The sequence below is a fragment of the Leguminivora glycinivorella genome, chromosome 10 (assembly GCF_023078275.1).
Source record: "Leguminivora glycinivorella isolate SPB_JAAS2020 chromosome 10, LegGlyc_1.1, whole genome shotgun sequence".
In the NCBI taxonomy this organism is placed as follows: Eukaryota; Metazoa; Arthropoda; class Insecta; order Lepidoptera; family Tortricidae; genus Leguminivora; species Leguminivora glycinivorella.
This window is the reverse complement of record NC_062980.1, coordinates 10,395,370-10,421,344: the sequence shown is the minus strand read 5'-3', so window position 1 is coordinate 10,421,344 and position 25,975 is coordinate 10,395,370. Positions and strand designations below refer to the sequence as shown.

Here is a 25,975-nt window from a genome sequence, read left to right as displayed (position 1 = left end):
GCAAATAATGCAATGTATTAATAATGTTATCATTATTTCCTTGTTTGATATTATTTTGTATCTCTTTTATCTTTCAGTATAACCTAGACGAGAAGCAAAAAATATGTTTTGTATTAATATATGTTTCCGTAGCCCCTACAGGAGTTGTCGAAAATTATCTCTGGAGTCATCGGAAAGGACAATTGCTATTAATACAAATGTTATGTTATGTGCATTTAAGTTCTTTTACGTATTAAAATAAAAATTATGTGATGGTCAAGTTTACGGGGTTGTCTAAATATACCTAAACTCGGAATAAAAAACTAATAATGTATATAAATACTAAAAACATTGATTCTGAATAGTAATATAGTAAGTTGTGACCAAAATAAATAATCATTCTTGCGTGTATAGCGGTACCAAACGATACGATGCATCACATATCAAGTGCAAAGACGTCTTTCAAACCCGCGCGCTTCATTTTCAATGCGTATAGTTCAAAAACTACTGAACGGATTTTAATGTTTTTTTGTTTTATTTTGTAGACGTTAATATCAGATTTTATTTAAATAAATAAAAATGTGACCATATGGTAGAAAAACTATTTGTAAGTTTCGTGAGAATAAAAAAAATTGAAAATTTCATATTTTTTTATTATTCGGCCGCCATCTTTATTTTTTAAATGATTTTAATTTTTATATAAATAAATGTTTTAATACAAACTGATAGCTACCCCAACCATTAAAATCGGTGCAGCCGTTATGATTCCAAAATTGTTTACATCACGTGCGAAAACGTCTTTCAAATCCGCGCGCTCCATTTCAAATGAGTATAGTTCAAAAACTACTCAACGGATTTTCATGATTTTTATTTTATTATGTAGATAATATTATCAGGTTCAATTTAAATACATAAAAATGTGACCATATCATAGAAAATTTATTGGTAAATTGCACGAGAATGAAAAAAAAAGTTTGAAATTTTCATATTTTTCTTATTATTCGGCCGCCATCTTAATTTTTTTATAACTTTATTTTTTTATATTAATGAACACTTCAATACAATGCGATAGACACCCCAACCATCAAAATCGGTGCAGCCGTTACGATTCTATAAATTTTTAAAAATATGCGGCCGCCATTTTGGAAAATGTCCGCCATCTTGAATTCTAGTGGATGAAAATCGTGTTTCCTCGGATGAAAACGTTTATATTGGTCCCTAGTATCACTGTGCAAAGTGGCTTGCTTTCTGCATAAAGTGCAGCTTTTGACCAGAATTTCGCCGTAAGCCCTATGACTACCATGGCTAATCCATTGTCTCGACTGTTGTTTCGTCTCTGGAATATAGTGATGAATCCAGGTTTCGTCCATGGTTACAAAACGTCGAATAAACTCCACGGGATTTTTATTAAACACCTGCAAGTTTGCAGCAGATGTTTGCATGCGGATACGCTTTTGTTCTGGAGTGAGAAGCCGCGGCACCCACCTTGCACAAAGCTTTTTCATGTGTATTTCATTATGCAAAATAAAATGTACCCGCTCCGTCGAGATGCTTGAGACTTCAGCTAATTCACGTATTATCAATCGTCGATCAGCTAAAACTAGATCGTGGATTTTATCTACGATTTCTGGTAAAACCGCCGTTTTCGGAGCACCTGGTCGGGGTGCATCTTCAATGCTTGTCCTGCCACGCTTGAACTCATTTACCCACAGTCGAACGGTCTCGTACGAAGGACAAGAGTTGCCCAACGTAGGAGAAATCCTTTCATGAATTTCTTTCGCCGTTTTCGCTTCCAAAAAAAAGAATTGAATCCCACCACGAACTCCAATTTTCTCCATTATACCGATTTAACTTGATAACTTTTTCTAACAGCTGTCAAAACTAAAATTCCCGCCGACAATTACTTTGATGCCACAGATTAAATACAGTTAGTTATCAAACTTTATGAATAAAAAGATAGTTACCACTAACGCCATCTTTTAGTACCCGAAACAAGTTACATGTCAAACCGCCCCAAGAATCTTATATATATCTCTGGATAGTGCGTGCCGACCAATGAGTTGAAGCCAGAAAATTTGACCTTGAATTACGTCACGCCGGTCTTGCATCTCTTTCTTTAGGGTGTCCATGATTAAGCATACATTAGGGATATCCCGCGGAATTTGACGTATTACATCTCTCGACACAGGCTTAAAACCTTTGAACCTCCGTTTTGACAATATTCTCAGCTTGATATGATATTGATATGTGTTAAAATGTCAAATATTAATATTAGCGCCATCTATCTGAGCGTACCTACCCCAAAGGTGTATCGCCATCTAGCTCACCGTACCTTTTTCTGTATGGTTTTGAGGTAAGTTTTTTTCTTAGACTTTATATCTGTCTATACGGAGTTACATAAGTATTTGTCTTTTACTAACTGACACCTGTGTTTATTAAAGCATGCAATGGAATATATATTTTAGTGTTTTGGTCATCACAATAATATTTTGGTAGTAACTACTGGGAAAACTAATCCCAGTAGCTATCAACCCCCGGTGTGGTAATTAACAATGTGGGGAAATCCCAGTAGTTAGGACAGGTAAAAACTTGGTGGTAACTAGTGGGAATAGCCACAAAAATATAAGGGAAGTATTTGTCAATGGGGAAATAATGAAATACTAGGACGTTTTAAAACAGTATCTTTATTTTTAAGCGCCGCCCCAAATCTCAAGGAAGGTGGTTCTCAATTCGTACGTATTTCAATTCTCTTCGCATGTATATATGTATCTCAATTTAATGTTTAGGCCACGATATATCCGTCGTTACTGGACTGATTTTTAAAATTTCTTTCTGTGTCATAATCTTCAGGCTTAAAGTGCAAATCTGCAAATTGTCGAACGCTCTGAAACATTTCCTTTTATCGGTACAATCGACAGCCAACAGCCAATGCTGCCTCCTTCCTTCATCTTTTGGAACACTGAAAAGTTTAATATTATTCATGTTAATTGTAAAGACATAAATTATATAAAGTTGGTATTATTATACTGTGATATGAACTATGAACATAGAAACCGTACCAAGTTGATAGATTTAGCTCCATTCAATAAGAGTAAATACCATGCAAGAAAAAGATTGGTCACCCTAGTCGTAAAACCACACATAGCATTATTTTTCTTTAAAGGTCATATTTATCGTTCTAAACCTATTCGTGGGAATTTTGATATAATTTGAGACAATGAAACCAATATAATGATAAGAACTAACCAAGATTACAAGCAAAATAGAAGAAAATTTATTGCCAGTGAGGTTTATGAACATTTTTGTAAAATAAGTACTTACTTGTGAAATTTTACGTCGGATTTCGGTTTCCATTTACTTCCACAATGGTTCACTATGCAATACATAGCTCAGAACTTAAGTAAATCGTCGAAAAACGTTTATTTTGCAAAATAAATCTCTGAATCGGTGAATGAATTTTGACAATTCTGACATATCGGGCATATTTTTTTATTATTAGTGTTCCCATAGTACGCAGGAGGTAAATACCGGAGAAATAAGGTTTTTGATTGAGTTTTTTTTTGTATAATACAAAGAAAAGTAAGTCAATTTGATTGAAGAATGTTTTATACGTTTTTTTTATTAACTTATCTGGCAATACATCACAGTGTTGGAATGAGATAGAACATAGGAGTATACCTATGTTTTATTTCTAGCAGTCATCATGTGCGTACTAAATCGCTACAGAGTTAGCTTACTCTCTTTTCGGTAAAAATATCGCTAATGGATAAAATGATTAGTTCTTCCAAAACTACCTAGTTACCTAGTTTTCGTATAACGCCTACGCATAATAACTAGCAAAACACATGCCAAATATAAAGGTTGATAAGATTTTTTGGGGCGACATTTTAGCGAAACGAAAAAGCCCCCAAATAAAGATTGAAAAAAAAAACAATTAAGCCCAACGGTATTCAATCTGTTTTGGTTTAGATAAAAATTATATGCTAGAGATATTCAATAGCAATGGTTGTTTAATGGTTAGTAATCATCAAATGAGTGTTTCAAAGCAAAAATCAAATATTGGTGAGGATATTTTATTCCATAATACAGCATAAGACAAACCGGAATGTCACATTTCGCATTTTCAATATTTTTTGATTCTCATATCATATCATAAAAATAAAAAAAGACTATTCACCACACGAGCCACAGTGTATCCTTGGATATTAGGTTTTAACAATTTCTTCTAAATTATTATAAAAATGCTAAGTTATAATTAATTGTGTAAGAGCTGAAGATTCTGAGCACTGTTTCCCTGTAGGTAGAAACACTTCTCAAAATGACACCATGTTTATCTAATACATACATATACCTAAGTTACAAGAATAATCTCGGTTCGCCGTGAGACACTGTAAATGCAGACACGACTGGCCGCCACCAACGTCGTCGAAACTATCGTAATGGAAATACATAACAACTTACTCTACCTCGTTAACTCCGAAAAATAAACTATCATCATACAATAAGTCGTTCAAATAAGTGGAATACGCACAAAACCGGTGACACCACCATACATCGAGAGGAGCACGTGAAAAATTGTTATAGTAAAAGTCAAAGCGATGTGAACAGGCTACCGGCGCGCCTTCCTCCCCGGTGATCGAATCAAAGTCAGCTGGTATGAAGTAACTTCAAATACTTTATTACGACAACTTAATCAACATTATAGTACACATACAAAACATGTTATACTGTGATTCGTTTTATCACGTGTTAGCTACATACCTATCCACATCACGATGCGCGACACAAAAGTGTCGGGTCTCCTTGTTTACTGATATTTATTAATTATAAACAAAATTGTATTTTTGCATAAACTTTACACGCTATATTTTGTTCAACGTCGCCGGGGACCGAGCGGGCCGCGCGGGCGCGCGAGGAGCGCTCGGTCGCGGCCGCCGACGTATCAGTAAGTAATACATTTATGATTCCGCACATAATACATCGTATTTTATAGCAAATAAAGTTAAGATATCTTAAACCATAGTCTCTTTCAGTGTTGTGTGTGTGGGGCACGTTAGCGGCTGGCGTTCTTGAGCTGGTTGGAGAGCCAGTCGAGCCCCTCGTACAGCCCGTCGCCGGACGTGGCGCACGTGGCCTGGATGTACCAGTTGCGGTTGCGCAGCGAGTGCAGCCCCAGCTTGTCCGTGATCTCCGCCGCGTTCATCGCGTTCGGCAGGTCCTACAACACCACACCGACATATGTCAGCACCGCTCCTCTTCATTACACAACACACTGCATTTAGTACATATGGAGACAGTTTTTTCTTAGACTCGAGATTTAAAGCTCTTGCAGATAGTAAAAACATACAAAAGTCCACGAAAGTCTGTAGCACCGAATGGCCTGGGTATTTTATGAAATTTTTAACAAAATTTTGGAATGTCAAGAAAAAAAATGATGAAAATGTCAAAATTCAAACAAAACACGTTTAAAATAATAACAATTAACGGGATTTCAATACGTGAAACATTGAACAATCTAATCAATTTTTTTATTATTGCAGAACAGCTTAAGTGTTTTTAGAAGGCAATTAACCAGTGGATATAGTTGTCATGGCATGCATTATATCTGAACTAAGCTTATTAATTATTATATTGTCATGCACAACTTTATTTTTTTCGAACAGTTGACCTGGGCTAGACCTTAACGAGAATAATCGTGGCAATCCTCCATTAGGAAATAGGAATATTGCACAGGAAGGCTGCACTTTCCATTATGCTAACGTGCTACTTCGAATTGTATCTTGTCTAATAAATAAATGTACCTATCTTGTGTAATAAAGAATGTTCATAATCATCATCATATCAGCCTCTATCGCCCACTGCTGAGCATAGGCCTCTCTTCTAGTACGCCACTTGTCCAGGTCCTGAACTAGTCTCATGAAGAATGTAAATCAGTAATCACCTGTTTGTTAGCGAAGATCAGCAGCACAGCATCCCGCAGTTCGTCTTCACTCAACATTCGCATGAGCTCCTCGCGGGCCTCGCCGATACGCTCCCGATCATTACTGTCTACTACGAAGATGAGACCCTGAAATCAACGAGAATTTGGTTGAATTATAATGTTTTGAAGACATAAAGGGAAGGAACCTATCTAGATCGCCTAGTAGGTTTAGTTGCGAAAATAGAACCTGTAGTGTCAAATTGCGCATTATTAACTTGCATTATTAATGCAAGTATCGTTACTATAGTAGTGATCTTTCCCTATCGTTCATTCATACTAGTAGTATGACGGAGGCAGGTAAATGCAATACGCTACAGAGCGTGATCGAATGTACACGTGTCTACGCGCACAGACTAACAAAATCAAGGCGAAAGCGAAAGTTACAAGTTGTATTAATTGGATGTAATGACAACAAAAAGAAGTAACTTGAAACCTTTGTTTTTTGCATAATAATGATGCTACTTTATTTAGTCCATCACTTTCATTCAATAACCCAGATTTAGATCCCACTCTCAAATAGTTCTTACACCATGGCGGGTGCTGCTCTGTGTGCGTCCCATGACACGGGCAACGTCAGCATCCGTTCGGTGTACCCCTTACATCTCATTAAAGTGTCAAAAGGGCCTTTAAATGTTGGCTTCGGCTCCGCGCACGCCTCCCAAAGGTCCGGAACACCATTGTTCCGTGATGGGAAAGAAATGCTACTATGAAACATCACCTTCTCTGCTCCTATCTTTACAATCCAAGTCTTCACGCACACTACTACAAACGTATACCTACATTATATACGCACACATACAAATATTATCGGCCGACAGGTGGCGGGGGGTCCGGCATGCCAAAAATGTCGGAAGCGTCCTGCCGATATCGGCAGTTCGATGGTGCCTCGGACAAAAACTGTCGTAGGATAGTGCCATCTGGATTAAATCCGCAATTTTTGCGTTTTATATCGTTTTTTAGTAATAATGATTTATCAAATACATAAATAAAGACCTGGAAGCGCATAAATCTTACATTTTACATCCTTCCTACATCCGATATCGGATCGGATAATGTGAAAACGGCCTTAGTGGTTAGCTGTGATGCCTGTGATATTAGCACGCTTTCAAACAGATTTTTTTATATCACATACGTGATCGATAATAATATAAAAGTTTCTTAATCACAGATAAAGGAAACAGCAGTAAAGGTACGTGAGAATTTCGTTAGTCGATTTTTCTCAACTTACGGTAATTTCATATGAGCGAAATAGCAGACATGACACTACTTATAAAACAGAAAACACATAATTACATTAATAACTTTAAACATAAATGACTGAATATCTGTTTTATAAATCGTAAACTACTATTAAGAGTTTGTAACTTTATCGTAACGTCTATGCAGCGTGGAACACCTATGTAGCCTGTACACGCTAGATAGATGTTCCATATAGCAATCGTTTAGAAATTTCGAAAAAATTAACTGATTTGACTAGTAGGTAATCAAAATACTCTTTGCCCCTTAACAGTTGGTGAAACAGTTTTAAGACATGTAAGCAAAAGCTGTAGTGATTAACGTCCAAAACATTGAAAACCCGCCTAACGGAAACCAGCTAAAATAAAACAATAGGTAGGTAAAGCACAAGATAGTGGGTAAGTCCCTTCATGAAAATTGAATTTTAAAACATTACAGATCTTTTTCTTCGAACAGTTAGAACAATAGATGTTAGGTAAACTCATACATATTTATAAGTCATACTGTTAACAGATCCTATCATCGAGAAGAGTTTAAATTTAAAAAGCAAGTTTTCTTATTTCCTGTTTATTTTATTGGATAATTTCATTTTGAATAGAATCTAGTCTCCTTAAAAAAAACCTTATTGTTGTATGGACCCTATGGAATTCATAGAAAAATAAGTACTCTTGAAAAGCCATTTCTCATCTGTAATACCACTATTCGTTTCATTTTTACATGTACAGTTATTTATGTTAGTAAACATTACATTTTTTTTTTTTCAAAAAAAAGATTTGTCCTAATTACATACAACATTGTCAAATTATGACTATTAAAACTGTACCTATTTAGTCATTCATCAGCTTGAGTAAATGTAGTTAACATGGCCCAATGGTTAATAACAATGACTATGGTTGTATTTTGTTTCAAACACCAGGAAGCAAGTCATGCACAACAAACTACAATTCATATCTATATCAGAGGTATTTATGACTAAGCCAAAAGGCCACTAAATTAGTGTAACACACAATTTCAACCAACTAAATGGGTTACATTTTCATTTCTAATTAGTTTCACATAGTTGAGTCTAGTTTTAATTAAATCTCCATTTAAATAAGAGAGCAATCTGGTTAATCCCAGATTATCAGATTGGAAAACTATACATTTTATCTTTTTATTTAAGTTAGAAAATTATAATGACATTTCAAAAACAAATTAGTACATACATACTAGTATCCCATTCTCATCCTATATCCAATGCAAAAGTTTTGAAATCAATTTATTTATTTGCTGTAACTAGGTAATCTCATTCATCTGTCATCACAAAGTACATTCACTTACACTTTGCTTATCTTATGGTGGAATGAAGGGCATAATTATCTGGCTAATGTAACATATACAACGTGTTTCCGGTATCACTCAAAACCTCAGACACCCCAACTGATTTTTATTTTTTTAAACTCATCTAGAGTATTCATCTTTTAATCTGATCGTTACTTTTTTTTTAATTGAATTTTTAATTTTCTGTACAGCTCTACTTGACTTTTAGCTCTACACTCAATAAAATAATTGCTAACTACCATCATAAACCATAAGACTATTTATTTGTGTACGTTACTGCAACGACATAAGGTTTACCAATAGACAGCTAAGATGTCACTGTAAAACACTTTAAAGCTTTATCACAGTAAACTTCAAATTGGACAGGTAATCGCAGTAAGCAAATTTAAACCCAATATTCAAAATGACAAGGTTGTAATTAGGTACGAGTTCAATTTGTTATGACTTATGATAAACATTAAGATTAAACTGACAAACAACGTCAAACTAGTAGCGGAAAAAATAATCGTCCAAGTAACCAGCCAGTATTAATACCCCTAAATACTGAAAAAGGTAAACAACCTCTAGCAATGCCATATACACAATGTTGTATTACGAGTACATAGAATGGGCACGTAAAAAATAACTAATAATACTAATTTAAATAAAAATATTACCCCCATCAAGATATAGCTCAATCGATTCTACTCTCGATTCTGAACAAACTGTTTTCAGGTTTTTAATGTTAAGTGAAACACGGTGTATAACCTAGCCCTAGCTTATTAAATAGGAGCCATGCCTAATTTAGTTACAAATTTGAAAATTTAGTTCCATAATAAAACAACTAATTGATTTACTAACCTGTGTGTTTTGGAAGTAATGCCTCCACAGTGGTCTGATTTTGTCTTGGCCGCCGACATCCCATACGGTGAAACTGATGTTTTTGTATTCTACAGTTTCCACATTGAATCCTGAAGTATTTTAATGCATAGTTAGTGAAAAGTTTCAGCAGAGAATCAAGAAGAGCATTGTGGCCAAGGCTTGAACTTGAACCAGGTCACAATGGCATAGGTCAAGAGTTAGAGGATAATTTCATTTACAGATGTATATGTGAGTGAGTTTAGTGAAACGTCCCACTTTGTCGGTTCTAGTTACGGAGCTACGGGCAGTTTAGTGAAATATGGCAAAACCTACCGAAAATCGATTTTCAATAAAAACTGATTAATAAGACTCTAATAAAGCTATTATTTTGATGCCGGTGCATAAATGTCAAATTTAAGCACCTTTTCAGGGCCTCAAAATTTAGTGCCGACCGTCCTACTTTGTCGGTTACATATGAAACCGTGGATATCATACTTGTGACTGTTTTAGGGAAAACTTCTTACTTTTTCAATGAGTAATTGTAATATAACAAAACTTAAGCTATCTTTTGGTGAAAGAATTATGTCTGTATGTCAAATAGTTATTTTTTTTTTATGTATTCAAATATTGCAAAAGTAAAAAAGTGAGAACTGTTATACTTTGAGACGGCAAAAAACACACTTGTACTTTGAAGTTATGGAGTGATGGGTATCAAATAAATCGCCACACTTTAAGGATTTCAAATTAGTCAAAATCATGTATGTGACCTTGACAGTTTTAATATAAAAATATTCTGAAGCTAAAAACACCGAAATAGTTCTATGGATCCCTTCAGTCAAAAATGTAATTTATTATATTCTAGTGGCTCTGGGCTGAGCTGTGGGGCCGTACAAGTATTACGTAAGCATAGAGGGGTGGGGTTTTTTTGCTTTTCTTATTTTTAATGACATGGGAGGTAGGGGGAGGCATCTAGATGATGATTAAGTAATATGTTTACATGGGGATCGGGTACAGAGCTATGCTTACTTTTGCTGACTAGGCCACCACCTAATGTATACCATGTTTATCGCAATAAAGTAATTCATAATTCATAATAGGGTGTTGGAGAGACACTTAGTTCCTTTAGGCATAATTGTAATAAATCTACTTACGTCTTATTTGAACGACCCCCTTAGATCTTCGCGATATTATTAGAAAACACAAAAGTGAAGAACACTTAGTTCCTTTAGGCAAATTATCACATTGAAGTAAGTCAGTCAAGGAGAACCGACCCCAGATGAAGGAATAAGCTACTAGACCGACAAAGTGGGTCACTAAACTTGAGTCGAAAATAAATTCAGTTCAAATTCCGTAAAAATAGATCAAACAAACAACATTACTATCAATGACTATTATGTTAATAATAACAAACCTTTATATCATAGATAAAATGTGTTTACCGCACACATGTATTTCACTGAACAAGCACTAAAGTTTAGTAAACCGACAAAGTGGGACGCTCCCTACAGAAAATCACTAAACTTTATTTGCATAAAAAAGTACTTAATATTTGATGTTTTTATACTTTTTAAGATTGATCAGTGTGTTTTTAAGTAATCATATGTTTTAAATTGATATACATAGGTAATTTGTATTTTTATAATATTATAATTTTCAAATATATTTTTATTAACTTTTTAATATAATGACTAACTTAGGGCATCCATAGAATTATTTCTACTTTTTTAGCATAAGAATTATAAATACAATTTTAATGATAAAACTGCATGTTGTGCTATAAATTTGGAAAATATAGATATATTCACGTTGACATATTTTTGTTCTGTTTTTATGTTTAAGTCTCCGTAACATTAAAACTACTATGATTACATACATGATTTAGACTTATTCGAAATCCCTAAAGTACGACGATTAATTTGATACCCACCACTCCATAACTTCACACTACAAGTGTGTTTTTTACCATCCCGTACTTTAACCAACGTTTTCTCAATTGTCGGTTTTACGCTTTTGCAAACTTGAAGAATTAAAAAAAAAAACTAAGGTGACGGACCCAATCATGGACAGTTTAAGAAAAAAATTCGCCTGTTTTTGATATTTCACTGATAAATGTAAAAATTCTACCGCCAAGCGTGTTAAATCTTGAATGTCCTATCCTTCTTCTAAATTTCAAGCGTATTGCAGAATAGATACTCCTATTGGTTTCTTCATAGTTAACAAATTAAAACTAGGTGTTTTTTCTCCAATTATGGACGGCAGTTCTCCAGTAATGGATCCCCCATTATGGACAGTGAAATAAGTTTAAAATTTTACTTTTAAAGCCAACTGATACGCAATTAGTCAATTTTATACACCATAAATACAATTAGTTTGGGTTATTTTAACATAGGATTGTTTCTTGTAAATTTTGGTTTTGTAAATTGTTCCTTGTCCATCATAGGAGGTAGGCAGTTTTTCGGGTCCAGTAATGGACACTCGCAAAATAACGTCCTTTTTTTATATCTTTGGAGCAACAAACTATTATGTTTTATACCTTATCTCATGCTTAATGCAGTTAGTAAAACGCATTCAAGATTACACCGTGCGTTATTTTTTTATTATTTTATACATGAACTCATCTCTCTTAGCAACATTACTAAGAATTCGTCTTGATATTTTTTTCAGTAAACTGGTGAATTTTATCTTGTCTCCAAATCCTTCAGAAATAACCGAATTAATTGAAACTTCAAAATGAAACAGCTCTACAACTCTAGTTTATGGTACATAGCCGTCAGGTTTTAGAAACTTATTTTAGATACTTATTTTTCAGGATTTGTGTTTTTTTGTCCATAATGGCATCACCGTCCATTATGGGGTATTTTACCTTATAGCACCTAGAGACATGATTTTTTCACCAAAAGATAGCTTATGTTCCGTAGTATTAGGAACTAGTCCTAACTCCATATCAACAAAGTGGGACCTTTTCCCGTGCACAAGCACATATTTACTCCACATAGTCAAATTTAATAATGAATGGTTTCAATGTAAACAATTTAAAAAATCTGAGAAGAAACACAGATACCACAATGGTTGAGTTGTATAGCCAACTTGAAATGTGCATCAATATCATATTTTCAAAACATGACCACACTGGTGCATATTTCAGAATCTCTTATGTAAATAACTCTACAATAATGAATCTATTGTATCAAGCAAATGAAGTTGGCAAGTGTCAAAGTTGGTGACATCATAGCTTGACCCCAATTTTTCTATGAGCTTTGGTTTTATAGGCTGGAATCCAGGATAAAAAAGTAAAGAAGGAAAATAAAGATTTATACACAATTTTACTGATTGATTGGGCAAGCTCTATTGTTGCTATTGTTTAATACTTTGGTGAGCTATCTCCATTTGACGAATGACTTTTGAAGTGGGTACGATGGATGAAAGGCAAATAACTCTCTTTGTGAATTTAACAAAATAATTTCATAACAAACAAACATAAAGATTAAAGGACTAAGTTGAAACTATATGGCAATAATTGTGTAACTATCTATGTGGCAATTTCACTTGTCATATTCCTTGATGAAATCTAATTGGTACATCAGAAACACAACAACAAGGTAGCCACATTGATAACATATTGCACCAATTGAATATAAAACTCTTAACTCATCAAAACTAACAAGTTACCAATAGTCATACTAATAGATGCCCATTAAGTGGGTTAATTACATTTACAGATCCTGGCTCAAATGCATATGATTATTAGCATAATAAAAATTAAGAACATATTTAAACAGGAAAGCACAAGAAGATTAGATACATGGCTAAATTCTCATAATTGCAAGGAACTATTGAGGTTATCAGTCAACATATGTTGAAAGAGCAAATTGTTAGGAACTAGTATACATACTCACCAATAGTTGGGATTGTTGTAACAATTTCGCCTAATTTCAGTTTGTACAGAATTGTGGTTTTACCAGCGGCGTCGAGACCGACCATCAATATTCTCATTTCCTTTTTGCCAAATAGGCCTTTAAATAAATTTGCAAACATATTCCCCATTTTTCAGCCTTGTATGTATTCTGTAAGAGAAAGTATTAATGAGTAAAAAGTGAGCATCTGTGAGTCATCCTTCCATAAGTCTACACGTTAATCAATGATAATGACATGGCAAGTTGCTGGAATCCCACATAGAAATTCACACGAAATCTATGATAAAACACACTGTTTTCCTCCGCTAAATGGAATGACTAAAAATTCATATTGCGTTTTATTGAAAATGACCTTCGGGAGAGCGTCAGCCCTTACACTTCCAACAATGATTGACTAGCCAACACCGTTGTAGGAGCTGCGGTCACCACCCTCGGGTTGTAGCGTCGTCACAAAATCACTATTACTGTTCACAGTTTACAAATTGATATTCGAAGCACTAATAGAACTCAAAACTAAGAAGTACTTACATTTCCACACCAAAATACCTTTACTAACGAGAAAAAAAACGCTATACTTAAAATGAAATCTCAGAAATCCGCTGGATGTCAAAATGGCGGCGAACGTGGAAGTTATTCGTGCTTATGCCACGTATCGTAGAAAGTGGCCAGGAGCAATAACATTTTGGATCAAATATAAATTATAATTTTTGTTTTATTCATATAAATAGGCAAAATGAAACAAGATAAATACCTCCCTGATGGATAAATAAAATAGTTTCTATACAAACCTTGATAAATTATTTTTATTACAATGTGTAGACATTAATTTATATAAAATCTGGCGTTATTTTACTTAGCTTGAACTAACTCAGAGTAGCTCAAACATACTAACAATGTTGTCATTGGAAAAAACATGGAAAAAACAAACAAAATTTCAATAAGTTAATGACATATAATATCTCTTAAGATATTATAGTTAATATAACAAGGCAGCTGACATGCATAGTCAACTTATTTTAATTAAATAAGGATGTATTTTTACCCAGAAAAGCAACACAACTTGATCACAACAGAGCACCTCAAATTTCTATTTGTATCAATTTTGAGTGACTGTGCTGGCAATCCCAAGCGGAAATGGATGTGTAACGGAAACTGATTTTTGACACTTGACAGTAATGACATTGACATTGACAATAGTCGAGGCCGACGGTCGAACACCGACGACGAACTTGATTGATTGCGATATCAAGGTACAAAGGCGTACACAATTTACTCAACCTGTAAAGTAATTCATTTCCTTCTTAAACAACACTTACTTCTTAATATTCGTAAATATGGAGCTTCATACCTGGCTTGTTCAGCCTCCAAAGTATACAACTTTTAGAGTAAACAAAACACGAGAATATGATATCAAAACTTTTGAAAATTACCTGGAAAACGTAAGTATTACCGATTATTATGTATAAACCATAGTTTTATTATTGTAACTAACTTTACAGACTTATTTCAGCAACGTGAAAGTTTAAAAGTACCAGCAATACCGAAGTTCTACTGCCTGTATCCAGACTGCTTGGTTGTAGAGCAGTGGTTAACTGAAGTCGAACCGAGTGGTCACTGTGAGGTGATAGTAGACGCACTGTGTGCCGCCGCTGTACTGAGGGGCGCTCATGTCTTTGCTCCAGGAGTAATGGGACTTCCACCAGGTTAGCATCTTGTTATAGTTGTTGTTGTAATTGAGTTCTCTCACTGCCATCCCTGTCCATGTTAACAATATAATTACCATTAATTAATTTCCGGAGATCATGTTCAACTTGTGATGTTGTGGTCTGATTGGATCATTTATATATTGAATTTGAAACAGCCTTCATTTTGGGGTCTAATCTCCTAATACTAGAACAAGTTATTAGTTTCATTTGAGTTTCTTTTATTTTTTCTATATTATTTTAAAACAAAAGAAATTCAACAAAGTTTGCCAATTTTCCTTCACTATTTCAGGAGACAGGATAATATAACTGTAGTATTGCCATGCTAACACATAGTCTTAGTCAACATCACAATCTTAAAATTCTAAATACATTTTACAGGTTGCAGTATTGATGATAAAGTTGACATCTATGGTGATGTGGATGGGAAATGCAAGAAAGGGCTGAAAGTAGAGTATACTGGCCAGAAAGTTTTTGTTGGCACCGGCTACTTAAAGATGCTTCGACATGAGCTATTCAATGATGGCACACCACCCAGGTAACTCATCATTCAATTGGAGTGTTTCATCTTTTGTTTCATTCAATTTTAACATAAGACCATAAGGGTCGACTCACACCGCAATGGCAGAGGCGAGCAGTGGCCGAGAGCGGGGAGCAGCGGTCAGCCAACCGCTACTGACGTAATTTAAAACTTTATCTACTATTTAAAAAGACCAGTATACAGGCCGTGCTACCTGTTTGAGTTAGTTAAGTGATATTGGTCTTTTTAATTATGTAGATAAAGTTTAAAATTTGTTTACACTAAAAGTGCTCACTCGTCGCCTCGCTGCCGGCCATTGCCATTCCGGTGTGAGCCAACCCTAAAACTTCATTTCCAATGTTTCCTAAAGCCCATTTGGAAAATATGCTAATTAACGGCTAGCTTTATCATTCATTTAAACACAATTCCAAAGCGCAATTTAATTTGAACTGCATAATGGAATGCTACAGTTTAAATTCTATTAGCGTATATAAAGAAAGGCGGGTAGCGCGACCGCCGCAACAAGATCGCTTATTTAGAGCTCCCGACAAATCAACTTAAAATAAATACAAAACTGCTGCAATCAACCAGTGAGATATACCAAAATCTTCCGGGGGAAAAGATCTATCCACTAGTGAAAACCGTTCTCCAATATATCAAATACCCTTGAAGAAATCACAGTGTAAAGTGTCACAAAAATCGTTTATTAAGTGCGGTCAACGGCCGCTAGTGCTTGGAAGTTCAGTGACCCGTGAACTTCGTTCATCTCCGTCACCGTTCGGCCGCAGCACATCATAGATAAGGAAGCGCTGGCCTTGAGCGACGCTCCGCACAGCCGGCCGTCGAGTAAGTTAACATATGTTATTTTGTTTACGAGTACGCTACTGCTGTTGCTAGATAAATTGCTAAAATGAATTGCAAAGGATGCGGCGATGCTATTAGTCACCTAGAAATATTAAATTGCGTGGCTTGCAATGGCGGTTACCATTATATGTGCCTGAATATCACAACAGCACAATACATGGCAAAAAATTATGAAATAAAACGTATTTGGCACTGTCCGGATTGCATGAACATTACCCGCAGGCGCAGAAACGATGACACACCCGTACGCGCGCATATCCCCTCGTCCCTGAATGAAACTACCATGTCAGTGGACGCCCTTCTCGACCTTGAAGGAGATATACCAGGCGACACGTTAAATAAAACGCAGATACATAACACTTCTAGTAGCGAAGAAATTACATTATCGAGCATTAATGCGTTGCTAACGGCCAATAATAAGTTTTTAATCAACAATATGAACACAGCAATACAAACACAGATAAACCTAGCTTTTAGCCAATTTAACAAGGAAATCACACAGAATTTGACACAAGTACGGACTGAGCAACAAAAATGCACCACAAAAATTGAGGACATCAGTAAACAAATTCAATCGCTTGAAGCGGAAAACACTATTTTAAAATCAGAGCTCAGAAATCTTGAGAGCCGCATGTCCAGCCTAACGGAGGAATCGCTAGACAATGTTCAAAATAATAAAAAAATTGTAATGTATGGATTGAGTGAATATCACCACGAAACACAGGACGAGTTGTACGGCCGCGTCACCGACTTTTTCTATGAAACACTAGGAATCAATGTTAACACCTACGTCGAAGATGTGGCCAGAATTGGAAAACGAGGTCCTCGACGTCCCCTCGTAATCGAGTTTATGAGTAAAAGGATGGCAAGATACATACTAGATAACTCCTTATGCTTCAAGAATACTGGCATCGCTGTTTCTGCATATTTAGATAACAAAGCTCGAGAAGAACGAAACACGCTGAGAGAAATTATGTTAGAAGCGCGTAAATGTGGGAAATACGCAGTGATCAGACACAATAAATTATTCATAGAAGGTGAAGAATATCGAAACAACCAACATAAGATACAGCAGCAACGGCGAACACTAGAACCAAATACTAACACAAGTTACATAACATCAACAGCCACACAAACCATACATACCGAAACCGATACTGCAGGCCCATCGGCGGCCGATCATTCTTCGCCGAAATCGCCGAATATGAGTCCAAATTTAAATAATCCTCCCGCAACATTTTTTCGCACCTCAAAATGATAAAAATGATATCAATATATTATTCCAAAATGTGCAGAGTCTAAAAAATAAAACCCATATACTAGAAACATTCTTAGAAACTAACGATTATCAAGTACTATGTTTAACTGAAACTTGGATATCAGAACAACAAAAAGATATTATCCACATCGAAGGGTACGAATTTGCAGCGGCGTTTTATCGGAGCGAGCGACCGGGCGGAGGAGTGGCGATTCTGATACGAGATGGTATTGATTACATTGAAAGGAAAGACATTTCAGAATTATCTACTGAGTATATAGTTGAATGCTGTGCAGTCGAAATCACACAATATAATATGTGTATAATTAATATATACAGGCCGGATAGAAGCATAGACACCTTTTTCACAGTATTAAATAACATTTTATCAAAAATTAAATTTAAGCAAAAAATGAGAATCATAATTGGAGGAGATTTTAATATAAACATTTTCATAAATTCAACATCTACAGAGAAACTATTAAATACTATGTTAGAATCAAATTTAAGACAGATAGTCAAACAAGCGACCAGGGTAAGCATTAAGTCTTCTACTTGCATTGACCTTGTATTTACGAATAAAACGGACCATGTAGTGAAAATTGTAGAAAATGGTATATCTGATCATAGAATGGTAATATATAGTTGTCAAACGCAGAACTTACAGGAAGAAAAAAAACAGTATACTTATAAACGAATTTTTAGTGAAAAAAATATGCAGAGTTTTAAAGATGGGCTTAGTAACATTATATGGGAAGACATAATATTGCCAAGTAACGATGCAAACCAAAACTATAACCACTTCCATAATAAAATACAAGAATTACTCAATAAATATATTCCATTAAAACGCATAAAAATAAAACGTAAAAATAATAAAACACCGTGGTTGACTGTCGGGTTAAAAATAGCATGTAAAAATAAAAGATTTCTTAGGATTGCCAGGAACCACACAAAAAATAAAGAATTTATATCTTATTACAGAAAATATGAAAAAATTTTAAAAAAATGTGTATAGTTATCTAAAAGGTTTAATTTCATAGAACAAATGGAAAAATCAACCAATAAAATTAAAACAATGTGGAACATCGTAAAAAGCACAACGTCCCGAAACAAAACTTCTAAACACAAAAACATGAAGATAAAAATTGATGATTGTGTTATAGAAACACCCAAGCAAATAGCATGTACTCTCAACGAATACTTTGCATCTGTGGGTGAGTCATCACTAGCAGGTAGCGGCGCCGGCGCGAGCGCGCCTGCGCAAGCGCCCGGCCGCCCCGTCATTGTACCTACAGTAAACTCCATTATGATTAGCGAAGTAGACGAGCGCGAAATTATTACATTAATACGGCATATGAAAAATAGAACCAGCTCGGGCATAGATGATATTCCGTCGGTACTCGTTAAATTTTGCACTAATGAATTAGTAACCCCGCTTAAGTGGTTAATAAACCAATCCTTTTACGAAGGAACATTTCCGGAACGATTGAAGGTTTCGAAAATAAAGCCGATTTTAAAACCAGGCGGTAAAGAGAGCGACCCAAGCCAGTACAGACCTATTGCACTATTACCAACTTTTTCCAAACTATTTGAAAAAGCCATGACAAAACGAATTTATAACTTTTTTGAGAAATATCACATTTTCGATAAGAATCAATTCGGTTTTCGGAAACGGCATTCGACGACTCTGGCCATCTATAACTATATCCAGGAAATACTTATTTACCTTAACTCAAAAAATATGCTGTAGGGTTACTCCTGGATATGTCTAAAGCTTATGACCGTGTATCCCACAACATTCTACTTCGAAAACTATACGACATGGGCATCCGCGGAATTGCCCATACATGGCTAAAGTCATATTTACAAAATCGCAAACAGTGTGTACAAGTAGATTGGTATTATAAAGACACTGGATTAGTGAAGGCGGTAACCTCACCAATGCGAACCATTACATGCTCAATTCCTCAAGGCAGTGTGATTGGATGCGTCCTATTTCTCGCGTACATCAACGATTTGCCAAAAAATATGGAAAGTAAATGCGTGATGTTTGCGGACGACGTCTCGTTGCTACTTAACTGCTCGGATAGTACTGAGTGCGATGAGCGCCTCCCGCAAATTACAGAAACCATAATGGAATGGCTTTTAGATCACAATCTTGAAATAAACTTAAAAAAAACCAAAATAATCCAGTTTAGACCTGTCCAAAAAAAACCACTGCAACTGTCGTTACAAATAAATAATGAAAATATTGAAGAAGTAAATGAATTCAAACTGTTAGGAATAAAAATAGATACAAATTTAAATTGGAAATCACACGTAGATAATATTAAATCAAAATTGTCTAGTTTCTTATTTGCGTTAAGTGTACTAAAGATCAATACTAACCTGGAAACCGCCCTGTCAGCATATTTCGCGTTCGGACATGCAAGACTCCAGTACGGTATTATTTTGTGGGGGCCAGCACGGATGCTCATCACCTATTCCTAATGCAAAAAAAGTGCATTCGCATACTTACCAACACCCAGATACCAAATAGTTGTAGACCTCACTTTTCTGAACTACGTATCCTCACTTTGCCCTCGATATACATATTGGAAGCAGCACTCTTTGTTAGGAATAACTCTCATCTCTTTACTACAAAAATGATTAACTCAGAACGAAGGAAAAATGATAAACCACAATTAGAACTACCCCCATCAAAATTAGAAATGTTTAAAAAAGGCCCGTACTACCGATGTATACTTATAGCAAATAAACTGCCCGAAATTATAATTAATGAAAAAGAAGACAAAGTATTTAAAAGCAAACTAAAGGACTTACTCATCAAAAAATGCTATTACTCTATAGACGAGTATCTAGAAGACGAATCTTTACCCAAATAAATAATTAATAATTTAATTTATATTCAATATAATTACATACCTACTTAAGGCCTGCGAATCTATTAAAGTTGCTCTGTACATGAGAAATTAAATATAAATAGTTTAAAATATTACCAATAATAATTGTAGATAAAAATAAAATAAAAAATCAGTTGAATTGAGAACCTCCTCCTTTTTTGAAGTCGTTTGATAAATAATTATTGAATATAATGCAATTATAAAATGTACTAAAACTATATAAAACCAGCTTAGCCTTATGCTTTAAGCATAAGTGGTAAATGCGAATAATAATTGTAATTTTTATGAATGTACCTGCACTTCCTAGCTCTAATTTAGTTTTAAGGAATACTTGCTGTGCCCTAACAGGGTTCATGTGTGAACTTACCTTATTGTAACACCTGCTTGTACCACATGATTATTATGCAATAAATTATGAATTATGAATTATGAATTATGAAATCATAACCTTGGAGAGATTCAACAAAAGTTCATGTCATCAATCATTTATTTTCAGCGGAATCGCTATAGAAGTTTCTCTGCCTGCCTCAAGACTCCCAGTGATCAATGAGTCCATATACCCCAAAGGAACTCTAGTTCTACAAAACCTTCCGTCCATGGTCTGCGGCTGGGTGGTGAATGCACAGGCCAAGGAGGTCATCTTAGACATGTGTGCTTCTCCTGGTAATAAGACTACACACTTAGCTGAAATGTCTGATAATGAAGTTAGTAGACTTAGACTATGTAGAAGGGTTTTTTTATGCACTGCCCACATGTTCCTATATCTATTGCATTTGCAAAACTATATTTCTGTTACACTGGCACAGTGCATTACCCAAGGGCATCACTGGCAAGGCATATTATGTGCTATAGAAATAGGAATAGGCTGGTACGAAATAAAATTGTTTGTGTGTGAGGCGTCATCCATACTTTACATGGATAATTGCTTTTAATTTTTTTATGTACTACATAGTTGAATAAGAGGACTATTTCATTGTTATTTTTTTCTCATAGTTTATCTTTGTTTTAGGCAATAATTATCGCAATAGATAAAACTCCTCAAAAAGTCGTTAGAATAAAGGAAAATTGTGAAAAACATGGAGTAGCATGTGTCACCGCTTACGCCTTTGACTCGACAAAGTGTTATTCAGAAAATGGTACTACTGATGTTGTCAAAGGCCCTCCTTTTGCTTCTAATGTTTTTGACAAGATCCTACTTGATGGACCATGCAGCGGACTTGGACAAAGGCCTCAGCTAGTTAACAAAATGACAGACAAGATGCTGCAGTCTTACAAATTTGTGCAACGAAAGTTAGTGGAATCTGTAAGTGAATTTCTACTTAGAACTTTTCCTACTTGCTGTAAGGATCGTCATACACACACATCTCACACTGAAACATGAACAACCCTACAACTGCGACACATGTCATGCACTTTCGTAGAACCGCAATTTATGGTCGTACAATAAAGCGGACGATTTCATAGTATTAGTTTGTATTTTTTTATGCAATATACCCTAAAAAGGTCACTAGAGACTTGGTAGTCGCGAAGAAACTTTGTACCGCTAATACTGAAAAAAAAGAACACAATTTCGAGTCATTGCCAGTCTTTGTTTTGTTCAACATTGACCTTATTCTCACGCGTACCAACATAAATAAAGGTACAATTTACTTAATTCGCTTTTATAAAGTCCTTGATTGTTTGCAGGCAGTGAAAGTACTGAAAGTGGGAGGTGTTTTAGTATACAGTACATGCACAGTGACTGTCGAAGAGAATGAAGCGATGGTTGCTTGGGCGTTGGACAAGTACCCCTGCCTCCAGCTCGTCCCCGCGGAGCCTCTTCTTGGAGGCCCAGGGATGAAATGCGCGGGACTCACGGATGCTCAAAGGTAAACTGAATTATAGATAGAAGCGGAGCAACACACACATGACTAGACGTAAATACTATATTTGTATGTACTTAGTAGCAGTCTAAAAAACCGGCCAACTGCGAGTTCTACTCGCGTTGTAAAGGTTCCGTGCACTACAAGAAGGGCTTAAGCGCCTCCTTTTTAGTAGGAACTTAAGTCATTTTTGCGAATAATCGATATTTTGAACAAAACGCGCTCAAACAATTTTAAGAGACTTGGTAACTGCTTGCAGCGGCAGTGAGTGAAATTCGTAATTTGAGTTTTTTTCTTTTAGTCCGACTCCGACTTACGCTTTACTATAGATTTCTAATAGGTTTTCCTGTAATCTATAGATTGAAAACTATCTCGTGTATTTTTTTGAAAATTTTACGCAAAGTAGTTTCGGAGATATGGGGGGAATGGTAATTTTTTGCCTATTTTCTTAAATAACTTGAAAATTACCTTACTAAAATAATTAAAAAAATATTTTTGAAATACTTATAAAAAACCTCTTTCATTTGATATGTAACACAATATAGTTCTAGAAACTTTGATTTTTAATTTTCACTTTTACCCCCCAAAAGTGGCCCCTATAATTAATTATAGGGGCCACCCTATAATTAATTTTTCTTAATTTAAATTACATTTATTTATTTATTTATTGGTAAATAACAACTTAAATCTATCTTTACAGGTTTTCCTAATGCGATAGATAAGCGAACCAAACAATAAAACAGTTATTGCCAGTATATAAAAAAAAGAAACTAAACTAAAATTAACATAGTGGCCTTTGTGAGATCATTCAGGGAGCATGTAAAAATGTCTATCTCGAGAGCAACTTTATTGATAGCGCGAATCGCCCTCGTAAGCGGGGCTTACATGTCCGTCTTTGGGTCATAGGTTTCCATATGCGTGCCAAATTTCAAGTTAATCGGTTCAGTAGTTTCGGAGAAAATTTGCTGTGACGACGGACAGACAGACGCACGAGTGATCCTATAAGGGTTCCGTTTTTCCTTTTTGAGGTACGGAACCCTAAAAACAATGAGAAAATGCCAACTGTCAAATAACAGGACTACCGATCAGTTTTCTGAATATGTACAGTCAGGGGATACCCCCATTTGCCAGAATTTCATTTGCCATAATTTTATTTGCCATCCTATTCAACAATCATAATATTGTTTCTCATAACATCTTATGCCATAATCATTGTTTACTATATTAATCTAGTGCCAGAAACTTTGTTTCCCATAAAGTCAGTTTCCATAATGTCATTTGTCAGAATCATCAAAATCCGTAATTACCACATTCCATACCATCATTTGTCATACAAATTAGCGTCCAGAAAAGTCAATTTCCATAATGTGCTTTGGCAGAATCGAAAACTACTATAATAGGTACTAGAAGGACTAGTGAATGAAACTGCTATCAGAAAGTAGGTTAGGTTAGGTTAGGTTAGAACTGTGACCCCCTGGAAAATGAAACTGCTATCAGAAAGTAGGTTAGGTTAGGTTAGAACTGTGAACCTCTGGAAAAGGAAACTGCTTGAAAAGTAGGTTAGAACTGTGACCCCCCGGAAAATGAAAATACTATCAGACAGTAGGTTAGGTTAGGTTAGAACTGCGACCCCCTGGAAAATGAAACTGCTATCAGAAAGTAGGTTAGGTTAGGTTAGAACTGTGACCCCCTGGAGAATGAAACTGCTGGAAAAGTAGGTTAGGTTAGGTTAGAACTGTGACCCCTGGAAAATGAAACTGCTATCAGAAAGTAGGTTAGGTTAGGTAATAATATGGGCAACAATTAATATGGCAATAATTGCTTATGGCGTTTGAATATTCTATGAAATCATATTATTGCACTTAATAATATGGCTAACAAATAGTATGGCATTGTATGATTATAGAAGGTAATATTCGGATAAACAACGAGTATGTCATATGATTTTTATGGTAAACAAATCATTCGGGCAAATGAAATTCAGGCAAGTTAGATTCGGGCAAATGAATATTATGTTAAATGACTGTCGGGCAAACAATAGACAACCTACAGTCAGAACTCAGCAAAGAATATATTGTGACAGACATTATATCCAATCGCGCATTTGCTGTCACAATATATTCGACGCTGACTGTACTGTCCGGTTATTGTGGATCTCAGGGGATGTCTTTCAATACAAAGAGATTGATTTCATAATAATCATTTATTGTTCCCATGTAAAAATACTTTTCTCGTGAATAAACGTTACAAGAAACTCTTATAAACTAAAAAGATGGGATTAACAATCGTATAATTAATTTGTCTTATAAACTAGTAAAATTCAATTTAATAATCGGGTTGATCGAGCACTACAAATCACGTTTGGATCTACTATAGCTTTTGTAACGAAGAGTATCCCAGTGATGTTAGAAATCTTATAAAAACAATGGCATTACATGTTTATATGGCATTTAAAACTTTAAATTAACTCTTTAATAGGTATATTAATCAATACCAGTAATATGATGAACGTAATTCTTTATAACGAAATATAAATCTCAACTTCAAATTGGTACTCTATTTGTACTAAAGAAAAAATACAGTAATTTATCACATGATATCACATTGAAACATAAATGGAAAATATGAATGATTTATAATATATGTGTGTCACATTACCCAATAAAATGGCGGTACTCATGCAACTAAATTCCATTTATGTTGAGTTTGATAAATCGATCTGTAAAAATATTACTCCATTTTGCAAGGGACTATCCACATACTGACGACGCACGTCGTAAGACGCGGAACGGATGCCAGCGCCGCGCCGCCCAGGTGCCCGGTCCGTGTCCTACGACGTGTGTCGCCTATGTGTGTGGGTTGGCCCTAAGTATGTCAATAATATCTCAGTGCTAAATTTTGCTTACTAATAGTCCGGTCCACACAGAGCGAGGCACGTCACGCGGCAAACGTGCTACGTAGACGTCAGCGCGTGTATCTTAGACATTGCCTCGCGACGTGCCTCGATCTCTGTGGACCTGGCTAATGACACATGCCTTGTATATTAATGGTAACTATTGTTGTTACAGAGCAATGCTACAACGATTTGGACCCGAAGAAGATCCTCTTAGGCCAACAAATCATCCTATATATAAAGACACGATAGGATTCTTCATCGCAAAATTCATTAAAACGCAATAAGTTATAATTAATAAATAAATGTGTGTACATAAGAAAAATAATATGGGTTCTTATTTCGGATTTGGCTACCTAACAGAGAAAATAAATAACAGCCTGTCTCCACAGTTTCGTTGATTAAGAATGCTGCCTTAGGGAACGGAAAACACACTCACCAGTCATATCCATATCACATTGTAAAACAATCTTGGCAAGATAAACAATTCTCTACTAAATGCACTATGTAAATACACAAAATAAACAGTGAATGACAAATTACCTATATTGTACCGTTGAGGTTTACAAATATCACAAGCCAACATGCCAAAAATGTACCTACGTGACGGTAGCGCGTCGTGCAAAGCTTTGTTGAAAGGGCAAATTTGTAACATTTTTAGATAACTTTGGCTCACATTAAAACGTGTAGGGGGGGGGGG

At 35.3% G+C, this 25,975-nt stretch overlaps 2 protein-coding genes across 2 annotated transcripts; one reads left to right on the top strand and one right to left on the bottom strand.

Moving 5' to 3' along the window:
- Positions 1-4,038: 4,038 nt before the first annotated feature.
- LOC125230475 (ADP-ribosylation factor 1) lies at positions 4,039-13,937 on the bottom strand. The gene is made up of 5 exons (XM_048135617.1): positions 13,798-13,937; positions 13,252-13,419; positions 9,356-9,465; positions 5,921-6,046; positions 4,039-5,197 (listed from the first exon to the last, which is right to left on the bottom strand). Exons 2-5 carry the CDS (start codon positions 13,397-13,399, stop codon positions 5,033-5,035), a joined length of 549 nt encoding a protein of 182 aa, XP_047991574.1. The 5' UTR covers positions 13,400-13,419; positions 13,798-13,937; the 3' UTR covers positions 4,039-5,032.
- A 321-nt stretch (positions 13,938-14,258) lies between these two features.
- Positions 14,259-25,603, top strand: LOC125230174 (tRNA (cytosine(72)-C(5))-methyltransferase NSUN6). Its single transcript, XM_048135229.1, has 7 exons — positions 14,259-14,708; positions 14,780-14,972; positions 15,354-15,510; positions 21,017-21,224; positions 21,530-21,823; positions 22,207-22,388; positions 25,451-25,603. Exons 1-7 carry the CDS (start codon positions 14,604-14,606, stop codon positions 25,560-25,562), a joined length of 1,251 nt encoding a protein of 416 aa, XP_047991186.1. The 5' UTR covers positions 14,259-14,603; the 3' UTR covers positions 25,563-25,603.
- The last annotated feature ends 372 nt before the right edge of the window (positions 25,604-25,975 follow it).